The following is a 21,906-nucleotide window of genomic DNA, read 5'->3' as shown; positions in this document are numbered from 1 at the left end:
AAATAATAGCATCAATTCAAATTCAAATCTACTCTCTGATAATCTCTAAATCCATTTTTGTGTCCAGCAAGGTCACCTGCAAAACTTCTATTTAACTGCTAAATGCCAAAAATTATAATTAAGGCACTAAGTTATTACCTGGGCATCACAAGTCCTGGTCTTAAATTCATGACTTTTGACACAGATGAAATGTCATGTTTATTTAAATGTTAAACAAACTAATCACACTTTAATTCTATTTCTACCTCCCCAGAGCTATCTAAGGGCTTCCCAGGTAGCTCAGTGGGTAAAGAATCCATCTGCAATGCAGGAGAAGCAGGAGATACTGGCTGGATTCCTAGGTTAGGAAGCTCCCCTGAAGGAGGGCATGGCAACCCAACCCACTCTAGTATTCTTGCCTGGAGAATCCCATGGACAGAGGAGCCTGGTGGGCTACAGTCCATAGGGTAGCAAAGAGTCTAGAACAACTCAACAGAAATGCTGACAAATTTCCTAACCTAAGTAAACTAAGATCATACCCTTGGATTTATACAGAGAATCTTTCTACCTGTATTCAGTGTAAAACTTCAATCTTTTCAGCTCTCTTATCTTAAATATTAAAAAAAACCCACAAATCTTGTCCTATTTTCCTTGTAGAAATATCTACCTGCCATTTAATAAATATTTCCCATATATGAGCCATTGAGGGATAAAAAGAAGTTCTCTTTCCACTGTCAGCACCTAGTTGAGGGTCTCAAACATGGTATCTGATTTGGCAGAAAATTCTCCTCATCAGTATCACAGATACCATCATTTTCTTCTCTAAACTCATTCAATGTATTTCTAATACATGAATCCTCCTAAAGTGCTACTGTTTCGTCGTGTACTTTTGAAAATTGCTAGGGTATAACAGCTACTCAAAAAATTCCAACCTTTTAACTTGGTATTAAATAATCTGGTTTATACATATCTTCTACGATGTACAATCTTGTATTTCTGAGAATGCTAAACTATGCTGCTTTCTACTGTTCAAATGCAGTTGGAGCCTTCTTACTTATACACCTGAAATGTCAGCCTTTTTATCCCTTTGTGTAACATGACCAATTTAAAATTCCATTCATCCTTCTATGCTAAGTTTAAATGCCATATTCTCCAAGAAGCCTTCCTTGTTTGTCAAATCCAGCAGATAGCACTTATTCCCATTCAGAATTGCAGTAGCACTTTGGGATTTAGCATAGCTTGTACTGCAATTCTTTACATTCATAATCAAAAACCTCTACCCTAGTTAACTGCTTAGAACCTTTTAGATTCAATACACTAAAATATTGGAGTGACTATAGAATATATTGTCCATACTCAGACAACTTTGAGAGTGAACAAAAGGCACTTTTGATAATTATGCTGGACAACAGACCTAAACTAGAATGTCTCTGGCAAATTAGATTCATGGTCATCCTTGCAAAATGACAAACCGGACCAACCTTGTCAATAAGTGTTAACTGCAGTAGACTGCAGATTTAAAAGACAAACTTGAAATTAAAAGAATGTAAATGATCCATGTCTTAAAACATTAAGCTTTCTTAATAGATAAAAGTGAATTTTGAAACTGAAAACCTAGTTATCAGTCCTAACTTTGATGCCAGCTAGCTCTGTGATACAAGGTGAGTCACTTAACTGAGACTCCAGCTCAGCTAGATACTCAGGTCTCCAAGGTCCATCCCAGCTCAACTCTCCATGAGTGTACATTCTTTTTCTGATGGCCTACACAGTACAGTTAGTAACTATGAATTTTGATTTACACAGTATGTGTATTCAATAAAATACCTGGCTTACCAAAACAAAATTGCTTTCAATATTTTAATGAATTACACTGACTGTCTTAGTATTTATAGGACATGATTCACCTTCCAAGGGAAAAATGCTGTAATAGAAGATGTTAATATTTGGAGATAAGAAGATAAGCTATTTGGAGGTAGTTGCCAAATAACTGTTAAAAACCTATGTTTTTCTCACACAGCATTTTCTTTCAAGAAATAAAAACTCAGAAAGTTTTAAACTACCCTGAACACTAAGCACTTTTTTTGACTTAAAAAGTCAAAATCACTATGTATAGACCTGATTGCAATATTCCAAGCTTAATTTCTTATAGTTTTTACTTGGCTTTTCAAAAACTTAACAATAGTACATTGTTTGTTCTCTCCTCATCTTTAGATTTTTCCAGTCCTACTCCTCATATATAATCACAATTAACAGATTCTTGTGCAGATTTTTAAAACTTTCTTACACCACCACCATTACCTATCTACTGGGGCTTCCCTGGTGGCTCAGCAGTAAAGAATCCCGCTGCATGCAGGAGATGTGGGTTCAATTCCTAGGTAGGGAAGATCACCTGGAGAAGGAAATGGCAATCCACTGCAGTATTCTTGCCTGGGAAATCCCATGGACAGAAAAGCCTGGCAGGCTACTGTGCACAGGGTTATAAGAGTCAGACATGACTTAGCAACTAAGCCACTACCACCACACATACAAGCATACATAAATCCAAAGCCTTCTCTCCTACCATTTCCACAAATGTTTTCTGCAACTTGCTTTATCAGTAACATAACTTGAGTATTTCCCCATATCTACCTTATTTACCTTATATAGATCTGCATTATTAACAGGTATCTGGTATTCCATTATATTCATGTATTTATTAATAATCAGCCTCCTTATTGGCTGCAGGATTGGATTGTTTCCAGATTTATGCTAGTCTAACACAAATATCTTTAAATATTTAGTAACTATTTCCCCAAGACAAATTATAAAGAGGATTATATGATGAAAGGGTATGTGAATTCTAAATTATTATTAAATTGCATTTCAAAAAAATTTATATTGTCATCAAGAATGCAAAACACTAGCCTCCTCATACTCAAGTCTGATGAGAATAGAGAAGTTAAAACAAAAAAGGTAAACCTTTAAGTACTGACATGTACATAAAATACTATTTGGTAAAATCACAAAAATGATTTCATATCTGCAAATAAAAAGATATAAAGCTTTTACATGAATGTGTGTGTATCCATATACATACACATACATATATATATATACAGAGAGAAAATTACTGTAACGCTCAGGTCCCAACTTGCACAGCCCATCAGAAAGGCCTCTCTATCTATCCTATTTAAAGTAACTCTCAATATACCATCAATAACTCTTAATCAGAGTATTCTTTTTATTTTCCTTAAGTACACACAAGGCTGAATTAATTTTGTTTATTTATTTGCTTAAGGTCTGTCTCCATTAATACAACAGAAGCACTATGAGGGCAGAGAATCATATCTGCTTGTTGATTATTTAATCCCCACCATGTAGTCCAATGCATATAGAATTTTATATCACATACAGAATTTTGTTCAACAAATATTTACTGAATGAATAAACACATATATAATGTCTGTTAACAAGGGCTATCTCTAGAAAGTGAGACTGGGGAAGGATTAAAAGAAAAGTCCATTTACTTTTATTCCAGTCAATTATGCATTCTAAGTTTTGACCATGAACATGTATTATTGTTCATCCACTTTCATGCCAAGCTTAGTTTTATTTCAAATACCTTGCAATCTGATCACACAGATCTTTTCTCCTATTTTACAACTGAATATTGAATGGATTTTTGCTGTCTACTTAAAAAAAAAATCCTCAAAACTTGCTTCACGAAGTTAACCTTTTATATGCACTTTGATTTGCTTTGATGACAACTGAATTCCCATTCAGTAGTTTCGTCTTTGTATACTCTTTCAAATTACTACTAACTTAAGAGTACTTACAATTTACAAAATACTTTACATATATTGTTCCATTTGCCCCTCATAGGTGTACTGTGCAAAGATTATTGTTTATACTATTATTGTTTATGTTATTATTATTATTTCTTATCTATAAAGGTAAGAAAACTGATACTCATAGAGATTACCTCATCTTAGTAGGGCTGAGACATAAAGCCAATACTTCAGATTTTGAGCACCAGGTTTGTTTCATTATACACATTGTAATAGGTAACATAAAATTATTAACTGGCAATGCCTTAATCTTCCTGCAAATAATGTATCTATTTATTTTAATACCTAGACAGAAAGGGTGTTTTGAAAAGCACCTTATATTTAATGCATCTATTTCTAAAACTGCATTTAATAGATTGAGTGATGCAGGACCTCAGATCATTTAATTCCTTAATTATATATAAAATTTAAAAATCACAGAACTTCAATACCTGATCCAATCACTAAGTTAATGCTAGATAAGAACCAGAACCCAGGGATTGACATTAGATGCATTTTCAATATTAGAAAGTTCCTAGACATGGAATTTATGTGAAGAAGTCAAATTTCATCACAGCTATCTTGAGTTTAGAGTTTTCTTAAAGTTATAATTACTAGTTGTTGCTGTTGTTTAGTCACTAAATTGTGTCCAACTCTTTTGTGACCCCATGGATGGTAGCCCTCCAGGTTCCTCTGTCCATGGGATTTTCCAGGCCACTAATACTGGAGTGGGCTGCCATTTCCTTCTCCAGGGGATTTTCCTGACCCATGGATCAAACCCATGTCTCCTGCATTGGCAGGCAGAATCTTAACCACTGAGCCACTAGGGAAGCCCATAATTACTAGTACAAAAAAGCAAAAGACTAGCTGGAATTTAGCTTTTAATTAAAATCAACACCAACTGTTATACATTCTGCTGCTGCTGCTGCTAAGTCGCTTCAGTCGTGTCCGACTCTGTGCGACCCCATAGACGGCAGCCCACCAGGCGCCGCCGTCCCTGGGATTCTCCAGGCAAGAATACTGGAGTGGGTTGCCATTTCCTTCTCCAGTGCATGAAAGGGAAAAGTGAAAGTGAAGTCGCTCAGTCGTGTCCGACTCTTAGCGACCCCATGGACTGTGGCCTACCAGGCTCCTCCGTCCATGGGATTTTCCAGGCAAGTACTGGAGTAGGGTGCCATTGCCTTCTCCGTTATACATTCTAGTGCATCAGATTTAAAATATTCCACTAATGACTAACCATTTCCGGCTACCTAGCCAACTTTTAATCATGCCAGGTCATTAGTCACTTATTCCAGAACTTCTACTATTCAATATTTACATCAGATACAAAATGGAATTTTTTACAAATGCTTCTGTGTTAAAAAAAAAAGTAAAATTCAGTAGTATCCTTATCTACCATGGCCATAATATCCTAGAAGTCATTTAATGAGTTGGTAAAGTATGAATTTCCTTTACTAAAAACAAGTTCTTATTACTCCTTTTTCATCAACCCACTTTCCCTTACTGGAACTAAAAAACTGCCAATTATAAGACTTGACATGAATGAATGTACAGAGAAAAATTACATTTGTGTTTTTACATTTTAGCCTTACATGATAGTTTTAGAATCTATTTTTAAATTCCAACTGACAGGAAGAAAGGGTAATAAAAAGTTAACAGACAAAAACACATTTTACCTTATTTCTTACTACTCATACTTGCAATAATTTATATGCTAATACTTAAAAAAATTCAAACATGATTATAAAACATAAAGTATATTAGCATAAAATGACATAATTTGAACTAGCAGCAAATAATATTGCCATGTTAAATAGTTTTAAAGCCACAATCTTCTAAAATCAAGAATTACTGTTCCAAAAATGCATGTATAAACATTAAAAACTACATTTTAAATGCTTAATATTAAGGAAGTATATTTAACATGAAATTCAGAGAAACAAGAGAATAGTATGGTGGCTGCCTGGGGTTGAGGGATGGGAGAAATGGGGAGATGTTGGGAGATGGGGAAATAGGGAGATATCCAAGAGTATAAACTTCTAGTTTAAGAGTTGTAAGTTCTAGGGATGTAATGTACAACATGTTGGCTACAGTTAACAATTCCGTAATGGAGACTTGAAAGTTGCTATGAATACTGAACTTTAATGTTTGCACCATAACAAAAGGATGTGTTAACTAACCTTACTGCGGTAAACATTTTGCAATACATACATATGTGTGTATATATATATGCATCAAATCATCACATTGTACACTCAGTGTTCACCTTAAACTTACACAATGTTTTATATGTCAATTATGTCTCAATAAAGCTGCAGGGGTGGAAAGGAAGTATGTTTGAGACATACTCATTCTCAAATAATACTTCCCAATTTGATTAGAAACTGTTTTCTAGTGTTGTGCAGATGTTTCATATCTTTTAACTATAATTATGAAATTTCATTTAATGTTCATAGGTGATAATTTATTTAAAAATCATGCTATCCAACTATATCACAGCCCAACTATGGGTGCTTGAAAGTATCTTCCTGCATCCAAGCACTAGCCAACAGCTTGATGGTCAGAATTTACAGCTACACACTTCCAAGGAGAATCAGAAAATTCCTTTTACAAAAATAAGACTTTGTGTCAAAGACGCTCAAATACTTTCATATTACTTTTAAACAAGATATGGGAAGATAAGCACCATCACTACAAGTTTCTTTCCACTTTCCATAATTTACTCCATGGTGTTTCCAGTGCCGAAGTGTCTCAGAGGTAGCAATGAAGATGTGCTAGCAGACTGTCTGTAGTTCGTAGATCTCCATCACAGGTCCTCCTTGGAGTTAGTCACCATTGTGCATCTTCTAGTCATCCACATACCAAGTCTGACTTTTTTCTCTTGTTCTTTTATCCTCAACCTCCTGCCCCTCTTCTGCTTTTCCCCACCTACCCAAACTTCTTTAAATTTAAAAAGTTTTAAGTGTCACAGACTTTCACTGACCCTCACAAACTATCAGGGCTCAAAGATACAAATCAGAGTAGAGTGCCTGGCAAATTTTTTTTTTTTTTTATAAATTTATTTATTTTAGTTGGGGGCTAATTACTTTTTTTTTTAAAGGGCCAGAGAGTTAATGTTTTAGGCTTTGTGGGACATATGGTCTCAGTCTAAAATACTCACTTCTGCCACTATAGAGTCAAAATTTTTTACAGACTGGACAGAGAAAATCTGTGAACAAATATCTGTGGCTGTGTCCAATAAAACTTTACACACAAAACCAGGAGGCTGGCTGGATATGGCCTGTGGGCCACTATGTGCCAACTTTAATCTTGTCCATCCTCCTTTGAATAGCTCTACATCAATGATTCTCAAATTGCACCTTGCCTGGCATGCTGCGGTTCATGGGGTCGCAGAGTCAGACACGACTAAGTGACTGAACTGAACTGACTGAAGATATTAATGGGTCTACTTAAAAAAAAACAAACAAAAAAACTCCATGGCCAGATAGATTTGGGAAATGCTATATATGCTCATGGAGCTTCACAGTGCTATGAACACAAAGGGAAAAGTTCCAAGTGGGTCAGACTCTACCCTTCTCCCGCAGGCTGCTTGAGTCTCTGGTCCTTGTTCCACAAAATCAAAGGGTATCAATGAGGTTTATCAGAATTTGCTCTGTTTACTTCCTGCCACACAGCCCAGCTCTCTTGTGAAGGGTGTTATTTGCCACTCTTAACCGCTATCCATGATGTTTTTGGTAAAGTTCTCAAAATTATGTATTTGGTATCTTTTCTAAACTGCAGCACTGATTGAAAAATGGCTTTGCTATCCCGTAAAAAAAAAACAACAAAACACCTTACTAATTATAAAAATAATATAGAGCTATTTTAGAAAACTGAGAAAATATCACTACCTGAAGATAACCACTGTTAACATTTTGGTGTGGGAATGTCTAAATGTGTAACATATTAATCTTTTCAACTAAATCTGGATTATTTGATATATATTATTTTGTACTTTACCATTTGACCAAGATTTTCCTGGTATCAGTAAAGACAGTTCAAAGACATGGTTTTTCATGGCCAAATAACTTTTCCATCATAAGGTTGTTCAGTTCAGTTCAGTCTCTCAGTCATGTCCGACTCTTTGCGACCCTATGAACCACAGCACACCAGGGTTCCCCGTCCATCACCAACTCCCAGAGTTTACCCAAATTCATGTCCATCGAGTTGGTGATGCCATCCAGCCATCTCATCCTCCGTCGTCCCCTTCTCCTCCTGCCCCCAATCCTTCCCAGCATCAAGGTTTTTTCCAATGAGTCAACTCTTCGCATGAGGTGGCCAAAATATTGGCGTTTCAGCTTCAACATCAGTCCTTCCAATGAACACCCAGGACTGATTTCCTTTAGGATGGACTGATCTCCTTGCAGTCCAAGGGACTCTCAAGAGTCTTCTCCAACACCACAGTTCAAAAGCATCAATTCTTTGGCACTCAGCTTTCTTTATAGTCCAACTCTCACATCCATACGTGACTACTGGAAAAACCATAGCCTTGACTAGATGGATCTTTGTTGACAAAGTAATGTCTCTGCTTTTTAATATGCTATCTAGGTTGGTCATAACTTTCCTTCCAAGGAGTAAGCGTTTTTTAATTTCATGGCTGCAATCACCATCTGCAGTGATTCTGGAGCCCAAAAAAATAAAGTCTGACACTGTTTCTACTGTTTCCCCATCTATTTGCCATGAAGTGATGGGACCAGATGCCATGTTCTTAGTTTTCTGAATGTTGAGCTTTAAGCCAACTTTTTCACTCTCTTTCACTTTCATCAAGAAGCTTTTTAGTTCCTCTTCACCTGCGACCGCATGAACTGCTGCACACAAGGCCTCCCTGTCCATCACCAACTTCTGGAGTTTACCCAAACTCATGTCCATTGAGTCAGTGATACCATCCAACCAAATTTCTGTAATTCTTATATTCTTCCCTAGCTTGTCCTCTTTTTTTTTTTAAATATTTATTTATTTGGCTGCACTAGATGCATGATCTCTAGTTGAGGCATGCATACTCTTAGTTTCGGCATATGGGATCTAGCTCCCTGACCAGGGATCGAACCTGCACCCCCTGCCCTGGGAGTGCAAAGTCTTAACCACTAGACCACCAGGGAAGGCCCTAGCTTGTCCTCTTTAGTTAAAGTATTTCTCATACTTTATATATAAAACATTTAAATTTTTATATTCTGAGACACCAAATTTTTCATCTGTATTCTTTCATTTATTTTATAAGTTAAATTATGATAGATTGGAATTAATCTAAATGCTTATTAACTGAATGAATTAACAAATCCTGGTGTACTGCAAATGGTCAGACTCTTCTATCATCTTTCAACATTTTTATGGATTTAATTTAAATTTTAACTCTATTTCATTGATATAAGGTAAATGTATAGTTTAATTCTTTCCAAATCACTAACAAATTGTTTATTCCATATAATGTATGATTCTTTCAACCTACACTTTTATATTGCACTTTTTCATATATTCAAAAATTGTGAAGTGTTATTTTTTCTATATAAGCTCCCTTTCCCAGATTCTTTTAGACTATCATATTTTTTAAATGATATACATCAGCTTGAGATTAAAGAGAAGTGTTTCAAAAATCAGCAGGATAGATGCAGGTTCTATTAGAAATAACTTAAGTAACTGGAATTGGTAAGAAGGAAAAACCAGTAGGGGGATAAATCCTATCTTTAAGTAGATAAAATAAGACATAGAGGTGTAAGTCCACAGAAAATAGTGGTGGTTTAAGGCAGAAATAAGAATGAGCTCCTGACAATTAAATATATTTGTTACTTGGTGATAAGGTCATGGTTGGGGAAGGTGGGATTTTCAGTTGTCCTAACACAATTTTGGCTAAGATCAAGTATAATATGAGTGCTTCCCAGGTGGCAAAATGGTGAAGAATCCACCTGCCAAGCAGAAGACGTGGGTTCGATCCCTGGGTTGGGAAGGTCCCCTGGAAGAGGGCATGGCAACCCACTCCAGTGTTCTTGCCTGGAGAATCCCACGGACAGAGGAGCCTGGTGGCGACAGTCCATGGGGTCACAGAGAGTCAGAGACAACTCAGCAACTGAACACACAATACAGCCTCAGTAGTAGGCCTAGTGTCTCTTCTTTCTATGGCAGCCAGAATCTGCTTTGTATTTGTGTTGGTCTTTAGTGGTAGTTCCCTATTCTTCCTCCAGTAGTAAAGACCTCTTCTAGCTATTGGTGCAGGATCATAGGGTCCAAAGCAGTTTTATGCACTTCTTTCAGAGGTAAAGGGTTTTCTCTTCTACGCTTTCAGCAGCAGTGGGTCTTTGCCTGTGTCCTAGGGACTAGAGGGTCCTCCCCCAAGAAGCAGAGTAGCTTTGCTTCTAATGTCCCTCCAATAATTTATGAAATAAGTTTTTCCACCCCTCCCCTACTGGTTGGAGGCTTAAGGGAGTCAGTAAATGGGAGGGGCTTTGTACCTGTCTCCCAGCATCCACAGATCACCTCCTTCACCTTTACTCCACCAAAATGACTTTTTTCAAGTCTCTACCTTCTCCCCAATCTCAACACTGAACATCCTCTGAAGCCCCAGGGAAATATATTTGCAAGCAAGTGTGAACTCCCCTTTTATCTGAGGCCCCCAGTGATTCCAAACTAGTCCATACTTAGTCTTCAAACTTCTGTTAAAATTTTAGTTAATTTCTTCTTATTCATTTCTATGGCAGCCATCTCTTTCTCTTGTGTTCTACCAAAGGTGAAACAATTCATGACCCATTCTTTGGGAGAGAAGGGTTGTCTAATTCTTTGCAATTTAGGTTACTTGGTTGTTTCGCAAGCTCAGCTCTCTGATGGGCTCACAGAAATTATGGTTTTGTAAATGATCCAGCTTTGGACCATAGGTGAGGGTGTTATGTTCTAAGTACATTCTTTACAGCTTGAGTAGAAGCTTCCTTCTGCTTTGATTAAATTTCTTCTTCTATTTTTGTAAAGGCATCATCATTTTTTCAGTCACCCAAATAAAACCTTAGAAGTATATCTGATTCCTCTATAATAATGTTTTATATCCAATCAGTTGATAAAGTCTGAATTAGATACTACCATCTTTTTATTAGGATTCTTTCTATTTCTCTAGTACAAGTACTTATTATTTCCTCACGGTCTTGTAACAATATTTCTTCAGCCACTGTCTTCTAATTAAATCTGACTTTGTCATTAGACTCCCTTACTACAGAATTATTTTGACTGTTTATAACTAAGGCCATGATTAATCTGATCTTGTTCTGCCCTAACAGGCCGCCTTTCTACAGGAAGAGACACTCTAACTATTCTGTGTCTATACTGAGTCAGGTCCTCTTTTAACATCTGGAAATCCTATCATTTGAAGTCTATTACAAAGGGAACACTTTGCATGAAAAACTTCCCTGTTCACACAGAATTCTTCTCTTCTAAACTGTATGCTGCCTTATTTGAATTAGAAAAATAACACTTATTATGGACTATGTATTAAAGTCACGCACATCTCTCACATCCCTTACAACATCAAAAACTTCAGCAAGGCAGAGATAAGATCTTATAAATTGTTATAATCTCTTTTAGTTTTCCACAGAAATATTTATCTTGCAAATTAAAATAGCAAAAATAATAACAAGACATGTACTCTCCTTCTTGGAATCCATGCATCCTCAACACATACCTGACAAGGTCACTAAAAATTTTCACTAGCTCACAAAACGTCTGTTTTTGAAAGGTTGTTTCAAAAAGGATAAAACACATGTCAGTTCAGTTCAGCTGCTCAGTCATGTCTGACTCTTTGCGACCCCATGGACTCATGTCTATCGAGTTGGTGATGCAATCCAATCATCTCATCCTCTGTCATCCCCATCTCAAAACAGTATATAAAAATCCTATATGCTATTTTAGTGAAAAGCCAGAGTAGATGCCATCTTTGCCAATCAGCTTCCCTGACCACAATGGAACCTGAACTTAAATTTGACTCAGACATCAAATCAGATGTCTAAATCAGCTCTTCCTTATGCATTCTTGAGAAATGCACAAAATGAAAAATACCTTCCCTGCTAAAACAGTATACCCCACAGTTATCCTTATCAATTTCACATAAAAGTGTCATCCAACAATTCAACTTCTAATAATTTAGTATGAGAAAATAATCATATAAGGAAGTTCAGCATAGCCTCATTCATCATAGTAAAAAACAGGAAACCATTTAAATATTAACTAATAGGGAATCGTTTATATAAAACAAAGTGCATATATACTATTCAACAATGAAAAATGTTTATGCAGATCTATATTCAACGATATGGAAACATGTCCACAGCATGCTGTTGCAAGAAAACAGGTTATAAAACCATATACACATCTATGCATGCTTATACCCAGTACTCCTAGATGGCAGGGATTAAAGCATGCACCTGTAATCAATTTATTATTTAAGCTCCACATTCATACTTTATTGCCTGCTCTGCAAAAATGAAGCTGGGCCCTTTATATATTTTTCCTTTTGCTAGCTGACATGTGTTAAAACCTTATCAGTACAGAGTGCTGGTAAGTAGCTTCCTTCAGTACCCCAACTCTGCTGGTGTATTCTTTTTTTTTTAAGCAGAATACCTTCACTGAGACATCTCCTTGTGAACAACTTTTCCTCAGCACACTAGACAGCAGGTTTTTAGCAAGCTTCTATGGGATGGCAGCATGGCGACTTCTCCATCACCCATTAAACCATGGCCACATCCTTTCCAACATGGTCTGGATCAGTCTGTAGAGGGGCCTCTTCTTGAACATTCTCAGATCTATGGGTTGTGGCTGCTCATTATGTCTGCCATTCTTTTATATTCACTAGAATTCTTTTTACTTCTTACTAGCCAATTCCTTGGTACTTCAATCCCCTGTTATAGTTAATCAATTTTTACCAAACAATATTCAATTTTTTAATTTGGTTTTAAGTGAAATTACTTTGTGGTTTCTCTAGAACTGACCCTGACTGATACAAAATGAGTTTTTTCTTCCCTTTTTTACTTCTCAATGTTGTCTGAATTTATAAGTATTTTTTGGATGTATGAAAATCAGAAAAGGCAAGTTAATTTTTACTTTGGAAAAATTAAAGAAAAATTCACTGCAAAATAAACATTAAAGTTTTTCTATTTTAATAGATTAGAAATATATTTGTAAGATTAAGTAAGATTAAATCTGAAGAGTATCCATGTATTTGTGTAAGACTATAAATGTTCAGTTTTTCTTAATACCAATTTCTTTGCAACATTATCCAAAACTGTGTTTCTCAGTCACTTAAAACAACAGAGATAATTTAGACGGCTTTTTTTTCTTAGTTATGCTATATATTAGCCTTTATAAACAGTTATTAATCACTAGGTATCCTGGAGTGATCGGTCCTGTGTTAGGTATGAGCTCCTCACATACAGTCTCTCTCATCTTACTATTTCAGCCCCTCTTACCATGTTCAAGGATTATCAGCTGGGCTCCAGCTTGTGCATTTCCAACATCATTTTCAGCAATGCATTGATAGAACCCTTCATCTGATTTCACCAGACCCAAAACTTGAAGATTATGTTCCTTCTGAGGAAGAAAAAAAATAAAATTTTATGATTCAACTGATGAACATTAGTTCAAATCTCAAAGATACGCTCTTTCTGGAGAGAAAAAAACAAGTACAATTATATGATTCATATAATGAATATTATTTACCTATGAACCTGTTGACTCTGTTTTAATGACAAGGTACCGACTGAACCGACTAGAAAAGGAAACACTATCATCAACAATTAAGAATTCAATCCTTATAGAAAGCCATGTCTGCAATGTTTGCAAACTTATACCTTTGCTTGGTGGAATATCTGGCATACAATACTGTGTCATCATAGTGAAAGTCTGAATTTGTGAATTCAAGGCACTTTCTTAAAATTATTTCTAATATCTATCATTATACCAGATTAGAAGCCCCCCTATATAAAAGTTTTTCTTAAACTATCAAGTACCATATGAATGTCAACTATCATTATCGCTATTGATATAATACAATGTAAGTTTAAGATTTTTTATAATAGGATGAAAATAATGATAAAGAGTAAAATGCTAATTTAACTGTAACATACTGCTTTTTAATTAGGGTTAAATACTTGTGAATTACTTTTTTGTAACATATGATTATGCATTTTAAAAACAGAAACTGTATTCCTATGAAGAATGAATTACTTATGTGAGAAATTTGTAATTAGACATTAAGTCTTTAACAACTATAGTTACTTCTGATTATGTTTATGAATGTCATATATGCATCTTAAGATATATCATTTTTTTAAAAACCTAGATAATTCTATTATAAGGATATTAGATAATGATAATAATAAGTGGATAATATTTACTAAAGTGAAAGTGAAAGTCACTCAGTTGTGTCCGACTTTTTGTGATCCCAGGACTATACAGTCCATGGAATTCTCCAGGCCAGAATACTGGAGTGGGAAGCGGGTCCCTTCTCCCAACCCGGGGATTGAACCCAGGTCTCCCACATTGCAGGTGGATTCTCTACCAGCATTTACTATATATCTATGAAGTAAAAAGCAGAAATGGCTGAGTCTTCTTAATAGATTAAGGCTAATTAATTACTTTTGCTTTATTTTTTAAAAGAATATGTCTATTTTCACAACAACTGCCCAACACTAGGTATACTTATTTTGAAGGGCCTGAGCATCAGTGTAACAAGGACAGATTTCTGCTCCTTGACTACAGAGCTGTGAAGACAACTGGTACATGTGAATACACACACAGGATAATCATTACCCAGAAAGTGGTGCAGGCTGTATTTTAAAATGCTAGTATTTCTGAGTAGGAGGACTAGACTGTTGATCAGGGGATGTGAACTTCAGGCTGAGTTCAAACACTGGTTTCCTCTGTCATCGTATGTGAGCTACCAAAATATTTCTGGGCTAGCTTTCTCATTAGTCAATGAAAAGATTATATTTTAAGTGAATTTTTCTACCTTCATCATAATACACCAGTTCATGTACTATCGATAACAGATCTCTTGGTGACTACATTTAAAGAGACTTAAAGGTTTCAGAGCTAAGTTTCTTTGAAAGATACTTACTACAATCTTAAAGTAATCACTTGGGATAACCATATCCCCATTCTTGACCCACTTCACAGTTGGAGTTGGCTTTCCAGTGACTTCACATTCAAACACAATATCCATAGACTCGTGAGCATATATATTAGTAGGCTGCTTCAGGAATTCAGGTTGGGCTTTAAAATAGAAAGGAAATTAAGATATTAATAAAAGTAAAAATAGCTATTTATATTTCAAGCAATTAAAAAATCACAGAATTCATAAAGTTTTTAGTTATTGGAGGCTTTCACTTTTAGAAAAATGTAACATTTTTAAAGATATGTTAGGAACATATCTTTAAAAACTGATATTCTGGTCTACTTAACTGGCAGAATAATTATAATGATAATTCTGAGTTTCTCTGTTGAGAAATATTTACTAAGTTGACTGTACTGAAAAACTGGAAAGTTCTAAGCTATTTTTAAAAATGAATATGAAAGTCTATTTTCCTGAGATTTAAACCATTTTGGAAGAGCCATGATTACAATTCGAAAAGAGTTGATAAGACTGACATTATCTTCCTTTTCAGTCAGATTGATAAGTAACCCACCCTCCAAAGAAATACAAATGTCACATTCAGTTCAGTTCAGCTCAGTCGCTCAGTCGTGTCCAACTCTTTGTGACCCCATGGACTGCAGTATGCCAGGCCTCCCTGTCCATCACCAACTCCCGGAGCTTACTCAAACTCATGTCCATCTAGTCGGTGATGCCATCCAACCATCTCATCCTCTGTCGTCCCCTTCTCCTCCTGCCTTCAATCTTTCCAGTATCAAGGTCTTTTCCAAGGAGTCAGTTCTTCACATCAGGTGGCCAAAGTATTGGAGTTTCAGCTTCAGCATGTCCTTCCAATGAATATCAGGAATAATTTCCTTTACGATTGACTGGTTTGATCTCCTTGCAGTCCAAGGGATGCTCAAGAGTCTTCTCCAACACCACAGTTCAAAAGCATCAATTCTTTGGCACTCAGCTTTCTATACAGTCCAACTCTCACATCCATACATGACTGCTGGAAAAACCATAGCTTTGACTAGACAGACCTTTGTTGGCAAAGTAATGTCTCTGCTTTTTAACATGCTGTCTAGGTTGGTCATAGCTTTGCTGCTAAGGAGCAAGCGTCTTTTAATTTCATGGTTGCAGTTACCATCTGCAGTGATTTTGGAGCCCAAAAAATAAAGTCTCTCACTGTTTCTATTGTTTCCCCATGTATTGGCCATGAAGTGATGGGACTGGATGCCATGATCTTAGTTTTGTGAATGTTGAGTTTTAAGCCAACTTCTTGCATCAGATGACCAACTGTTTGCATCAGATGACCAAAATTCAGGTTCAGCATCAGTCCTTTCAGTGAATATTTAGGGTTGACCTCTAAACATTGGTTAGTCACCTGTATTTATCCTTCTGTGAATTATCTATACACGTACTCTGCTATTTTTTCAGTCAGAGTATTTACAATTTTCTTATCTATTCATAAGAGCTTTTCACATAATGCCAGTTATCAATTCATGGTCTCTCAGCTCCAAATCCACTCTTCTTTGTGAGAGACCACTTCACAGGCAGTGCCCTGTCCTTCCATCAGGAGGGTTCATAATGTGTGACTGTATCTCTCGTGATGTTAAAAGCCTTTGATAATCACAAAAGGAGTTGCAAAACAGTAATACTCATTCTATCATTCATTCTACAAAAAGATTGGGCTGAATTTGCAGCAACTTAACACCTTTACAATGCTGAATCTTCCTTTCTATGATTCTCCTCATCAATTATTTGGTTACCCTTAAGTATAACTCTTATAGAGAGAACAGGATAATGCTTGATTCTCTTCCTGTGCTTACCAATTTTCAAAAAATGGTCTGGTTCTCTAATATCACATCCCAAATGTGATCTGCTGAGTCACTTCAGTCGTGTCCGACTCTGTGCGACCCCAAAGACAGCAGCCCACCAGGCTCCGCCGTCCCTGGGATTCTCCAGGCAAGAATACTGGAGTGGGTTGCCATTTCCTTCTCCAGTGCATGAAAGGGAAAAGTGAAAGTGAAGTCGCTCAGTCGTGTCCGACTCTTAGCGACCCCATGGACTGTAGCCTACCAGGCTCCTCCGTCCATGGGATTTTCCAGGCAAGAGTACTGGAGTGGGGTGCCATTGCCTTCTCCACAAATGTGATCAGTGAAGGCTTTTTAAAGGTATTATTAAGAGTTCATGGATTAAAATATATTTGGTTTGTTTCAATCCACTAAAGTTAACCCTCTTTTCATTTTCATACTACCCCATCTTTGACCAAAAGAAGCCTAGATCCACTGGAATTTCCTGAGTCCTTTTTGACATGACCTGAGTGGTCTTTAGTATCTTTTGGTCACTGATTTTGGGCCCTATTTGCAGAGAAAGCCAGGAAATCTGTACTTTTTAAATATAAAATTATGATTTCATTTTAGTATCTCCAATTAAGTTTGGGACTATAGATTTTAACTGGAACCTATTCATTTTACATCTCTATTTCCTTTCTCTCATGCAAAAAATTTCTGTTCTCAGTGATGCCAACCTAATTCCTTATATGCTTTACCTTACACCCAGTAGACTCAGAATAACAGTACCAACATTTCCACCAAGAGGAAAAAATTGAGGATTTTTGGAGTTTTGTCCTTGTGTATATTCTACTAGGTGTTTATTGTCCAATTACTATGCGACATTTATTTGAAATAGTTACTTTCACTTGGAATTTTAACTTTCTGTGTGGCAAAACTATCAAGTAGTTACACATTTAGACTCATTTGTTTCATTTTGCTTCTCCTTTCTGGCAATTTTAAATATACCAAAAAAAAAAGATATATTCCAACAGGTTTTGCTTCTACCCTGTTTTCTCTACCCTTTTCCCTCTCTTCACCTATAGGTAACCATTAACATTTTTAAAAATGATTTACTCTTCCACTTAAAAAATTATAAGCAAATAGTCACATACAATTTGTACCCATCCCTCTTCTTTGGATTAAATAATTACACATGAAATGATTTTTTCTACCTTCGAAGCCTTCAGTCTTAACCCCTATGATATCTTGTTTCTGAGGAATTGACATATTCCTTAAGTCTAAAAGACTGAGACTCCCCTTAAGGCAGAGTATATAATTCTGAAAATAGCAACATTCTCTTCAAAAGAAAATCCAATTAATATAGTTTTAGTATGCATTTTTAGTAAGCAGAGTTTCAAAGACTATTAGAAAAAATCATCACAAACAATGTTTCATTCATCATTTACTTTTCCCTTTCATGAATCATAAAATAATACTTTTAAAAAGTTCTCTGGATCTAACTTCTTTGTAGTTAGAATTCACCCCAATTAAACACAATGTAAGAGCAGATGTTTGTGGTTGGGAAGTTAAATTGATAACCAGAGAGCAAATGAGTCAATTACCATAAGAAAATAAGCATCGTAATGGAAGATTATGCATTTCGTTACCAAAGAGATAATTAACCTTCAAATTCTCTTTGACAGTTCCCTATCCCTTCTAATGCCATCATCATTACAAGAATAATTTTAATTGCTAAATGCACAAGTAGAACCTAATACTAAAACATATTATACTTGCAAAATTCCCTTACTGGAAACCTCAGTGAAGCACATAAATGTTATATAATGCTGGAAATTACCACTCAATTCAAACAGAAAACAATACAGGGCCAACACTAATGTTTCAAGGTTACTTGATTATGCTGCTATTTAGAAGATAAAACAGTTTTCATTTACATTAGCTCTGAAATTCTGGAGTTTCTATTGTTTGATTTTAAAAGTTTAAGCATTGAAATTCTTAAAAAAGCACTTTAAATAGAGAAACAAAGCAATTTTGCCCATTTTATGTTAAATGCACACTTGCTGTTTTTAAGTTTCTTTTCAATAACTCACAAAATTACATGTAAGTCCTTAAAGAAAACCCAACAAATAAAACCCAAGCATTTTTAACAGCCTGAAATCCCTTCATGGATGTTGTCTGACAGTCTAATCATAAATATGCTATAAGTACTGGCTCAATGAATGAAACAAAAATACATTAGAACCCTTAATACTTCTTGAGAAAGCTTCTTGTTCCAAGGAAGGTAAACGTTTCCCTTATCTCCAGGTGAAACAGGTGAAACCAGTTATGAAGCAACATTAAGACAGAGTTGCCACACGACCTTGAAATTACATTTCTATCCTCTCCCTGCACCTCCCAAGTCCAGGTGCATTGTATTTCCTTAACCCTACCTCTCAACTTAGCTAACAGGTACTTATCCTTCAGATCTTTAAAAACAATCCCTTAAAGAAGCTTTTCCTGATCCACAGCATCCCACCCCCTACCCTTTCTTCCCCATTCCTAGGCCGTCACTGTCCTATTTACTATTGAAACCTCAGTGGCCTAAACCATAACAGGTTCAATGCTGTTGTTCAATAGTTGTTGACATCAATGGTTATCTGAATTCTAAAAATTTCATTAGTCAGCACTATCAGAAAATTACATGTTGAGAACAAGAATTTTTCAAGCATTCTCAAGTTTCTCAAGGATTTAATGTTTTATACCACTGCTTCTCCAATAGAAATTAATAAATCTATTCTTTGGTATGAATTTTCTGCGTATGTTTCAAAATGTGCTTTTAAATGTTTACGATAATATAAAATCATAATGATCATATAACTTCAGCACTCACATTTATGTTTATAAGCTGGCTTATGTGACTGTAGAATTTAATCCTAGTGCAATGTTTCTCAAACTTGGGGTCTTGGGGTTCTTAAAGCTCTTAAATTGGACAAACGTCTATAAACATGATTTTTTGTGTGTGAAGAATTCACAAAAATCTTTGTTAAATATAGGTTCCTCTTCCCTGACAAGACTGTAAAGGCATTCTTTGAATGATCCTTCTATTATTATGAGGAACGTTAATTGTGTGCCATGTTTACACAGAAAAGGTATGGAGGCCTCAAGGTTGATTATTTTCACTTCATATTATACATACATTAGACACGCTTCCAAAATAGCTAAACTCAATCTGTGAGCTCTCTCCTTTCAGCACTGTACGAGTGTATGAATGACTCAGGACAATGTTTCTCCAAGAGAGAATCATAGACTACATGCAGAGAAATGCAAAGATTCTTAGAAAAATGTTGGTTGTTGGGTTTCACCACACATGCTTGAGAATTCCAAACAGCCACAGAATCATCATCTTAACAAGTTTTCCCAGATTACTCTACCATGCTAAGATGTGAGAACATTGTATAAGAGTTCACTAAAGGAGAACACTGTACACATCACCACCTTTCCATGTACACAGAGAACTCCCCAATTCTTGTGCCTTCCAGGACCACAACATTCATTTGTTTGCTCAATTATTAAACAGGTATTTAAATGAACAACTACTAAGCTACAAAGACATTTCACTGCATGCTGTGACTGAGATAATAAAGACATGTTTAACAAACTGTTAAGAAAAAGGTATGACATTTTAAGAGAAGACCAAGTGTTATACAGATGTGAATTCAAAGGGAAGAGATGTAACTACCAGTGACGCATAGAAGGACACAAAGAAAACTGGTCCAGTAGTTATCTCATAGGAGGGTAACTGGGAAACTTGGGAAACAAGCAGAGTGACTTGTGACCATATACTTTCCCCCTCAAATTAAAAAAATGTGGTAAAATAAGCCAAATATTAAATTTACTATCCTAATCATTTTTAACTGCACAACTCAGTGGTATTAAGCACATTCATAAGTTGGGGCAACCATTACCACAATCCATCTCCAGAACTCTCCATTTTGTAAAACTGAAAACTCTATACCTATTAAACAGTAACACTCCACTCTGCGGCCTCCCACAAGTCCCTGGCAACCACCATTCTAATTCCCGTCTCTATGATTTGACTACTCTAAGTACCTCATATAAGTGGACTCATATGGTATCTGTCTTTTTTGTAGCATTTGTTATTACAGATAATATGCATCTCTGTATACAGATCTTTGTGCACATGTGTAAGATCTTCAGGAGAACAGAATCTTAGCAGGAATAGCTAGTCAAAGTGATTTCGCATTTTAAAATTTTATAAATATTATCACAGGCTATACAAGTTTTATGTTCCCATCAAAGAACCATTACCAGTAAGACTAATTAACATTCTACTAGAGGTCCTCATTAGTACAATTTAAAAAAAGAAAAATATAGATATGGGGGTGAGGTTGGAGAAATCTGTTCCCTCAAACAAGTACACCATGGCAATGACTACTAGAACATTCAAGTATCCTTTCATGGAAAACTTCCAGTGTGCACTGTTATACTATTTGTAGTCAAGGGGAAACTTCAACGATTTAATCAACTGGATAATAATTAAACTACGGTACACCTAGCTGAAGGATATGTTATAGCCTTCTTATTCAAAATGTAGGGCCAAAAACAGCACTGGCATCATCTGGAAGCTTGTTAGAAACACAGAATTTGTGTCCTCCACCCTAAACCCTCTGATTCACTATCAGCATTTTTACAAAATCTCTAACATTTTACTGTATGTTAAAAGTTTAATAAATAAGCACTGCTTTGAGCATTTAAACACTGAGCAGTCTGACACATACAAACATGTAATAATCTAAAGACTGTCAAAAGCACTGTCAAAAAGCAATTTGTAGAGCAACACAGATGGATGGGATGGTCCTATTTATTAACAAAAAATATATATTTCGAGATTTACACATCTGTAAATGCTTTTTAAAGACATTTTAGAAGTATATACACTAAATTGATGATAGATACTTCTGAGGAAAGGGGTGGAAATGAGGATGGGACAACAAAGATTTATTTTGTTAACATGGTTTGATTCTTTAATAGTGGCATTGTATTTCTTATAAAATTTAAAAAGGAAAAATAAAAGCCAAAACAGTAAACTGAAAAGCTATTAGAACTAAATATAAATTTTTAACCTAGCAGTATACATGCTTAACATACTTTTCGATGTCACTCATATACAATAATATATATGTAT

The 21,906-nt window shown here is 35.7% G+C and overlaps 1 protein-coding gene across 24 annotated transcripts in view; it reads right to left on the bottom strand.

Moving 5' to 3' along the window:
• The window catches only part of NEO1 (neogenin 1), a 230,586-nt gene that overhangs the window by 84,708 nt on the left and 123,972 nt on the right, over window positions 1–21,906 (bottom strand). For all 24 annotated transcript variants that reach the window (XR_014060466.1, XR_014060467.1, XR_014060468.1 and 21 more), the window contains exons 6-7: window positions 14,911–15,065; window positions 13,262–13,382 (exon numbers count right to left, since the gene is read on the bottom strand). Coding sequence is in view for 21 of the 24 variants with exons in the window: in XM_081513585.1 (XP_081369711.1) it covers window positions 13,262–13,382; window positions 14,911–15,065 (276 nt within the window). In the remaining 3 variants the exon portion in view is untranslated. The remainder of the gene's footprint in view (window positions 1–13,261; window positions 13,383–14,910; window positions 15,066–21,906) is intronic.

The sequence above is a fragment of the Giraffa tippelskirchi genome, chromosome 7 (genome assembly GCF_054371585.1).
Source record: "Giraffa tippelskirchi isolate mGirTip1 chromosome 7, T2T-mGirTip1v1.2.pri, whole genome shotgun sequence".
Classification (NCBI taxonomy): domain Eukaryota; kingdom Metazoa; phylum Chordata; class Mammalia; order Artiodactyla; family Giraffidae; genus Giraffa; species Giraffa tippelskirchi.
This window is presented reverse-complemented; position numbering and strand designations above follow the sequence as displayed.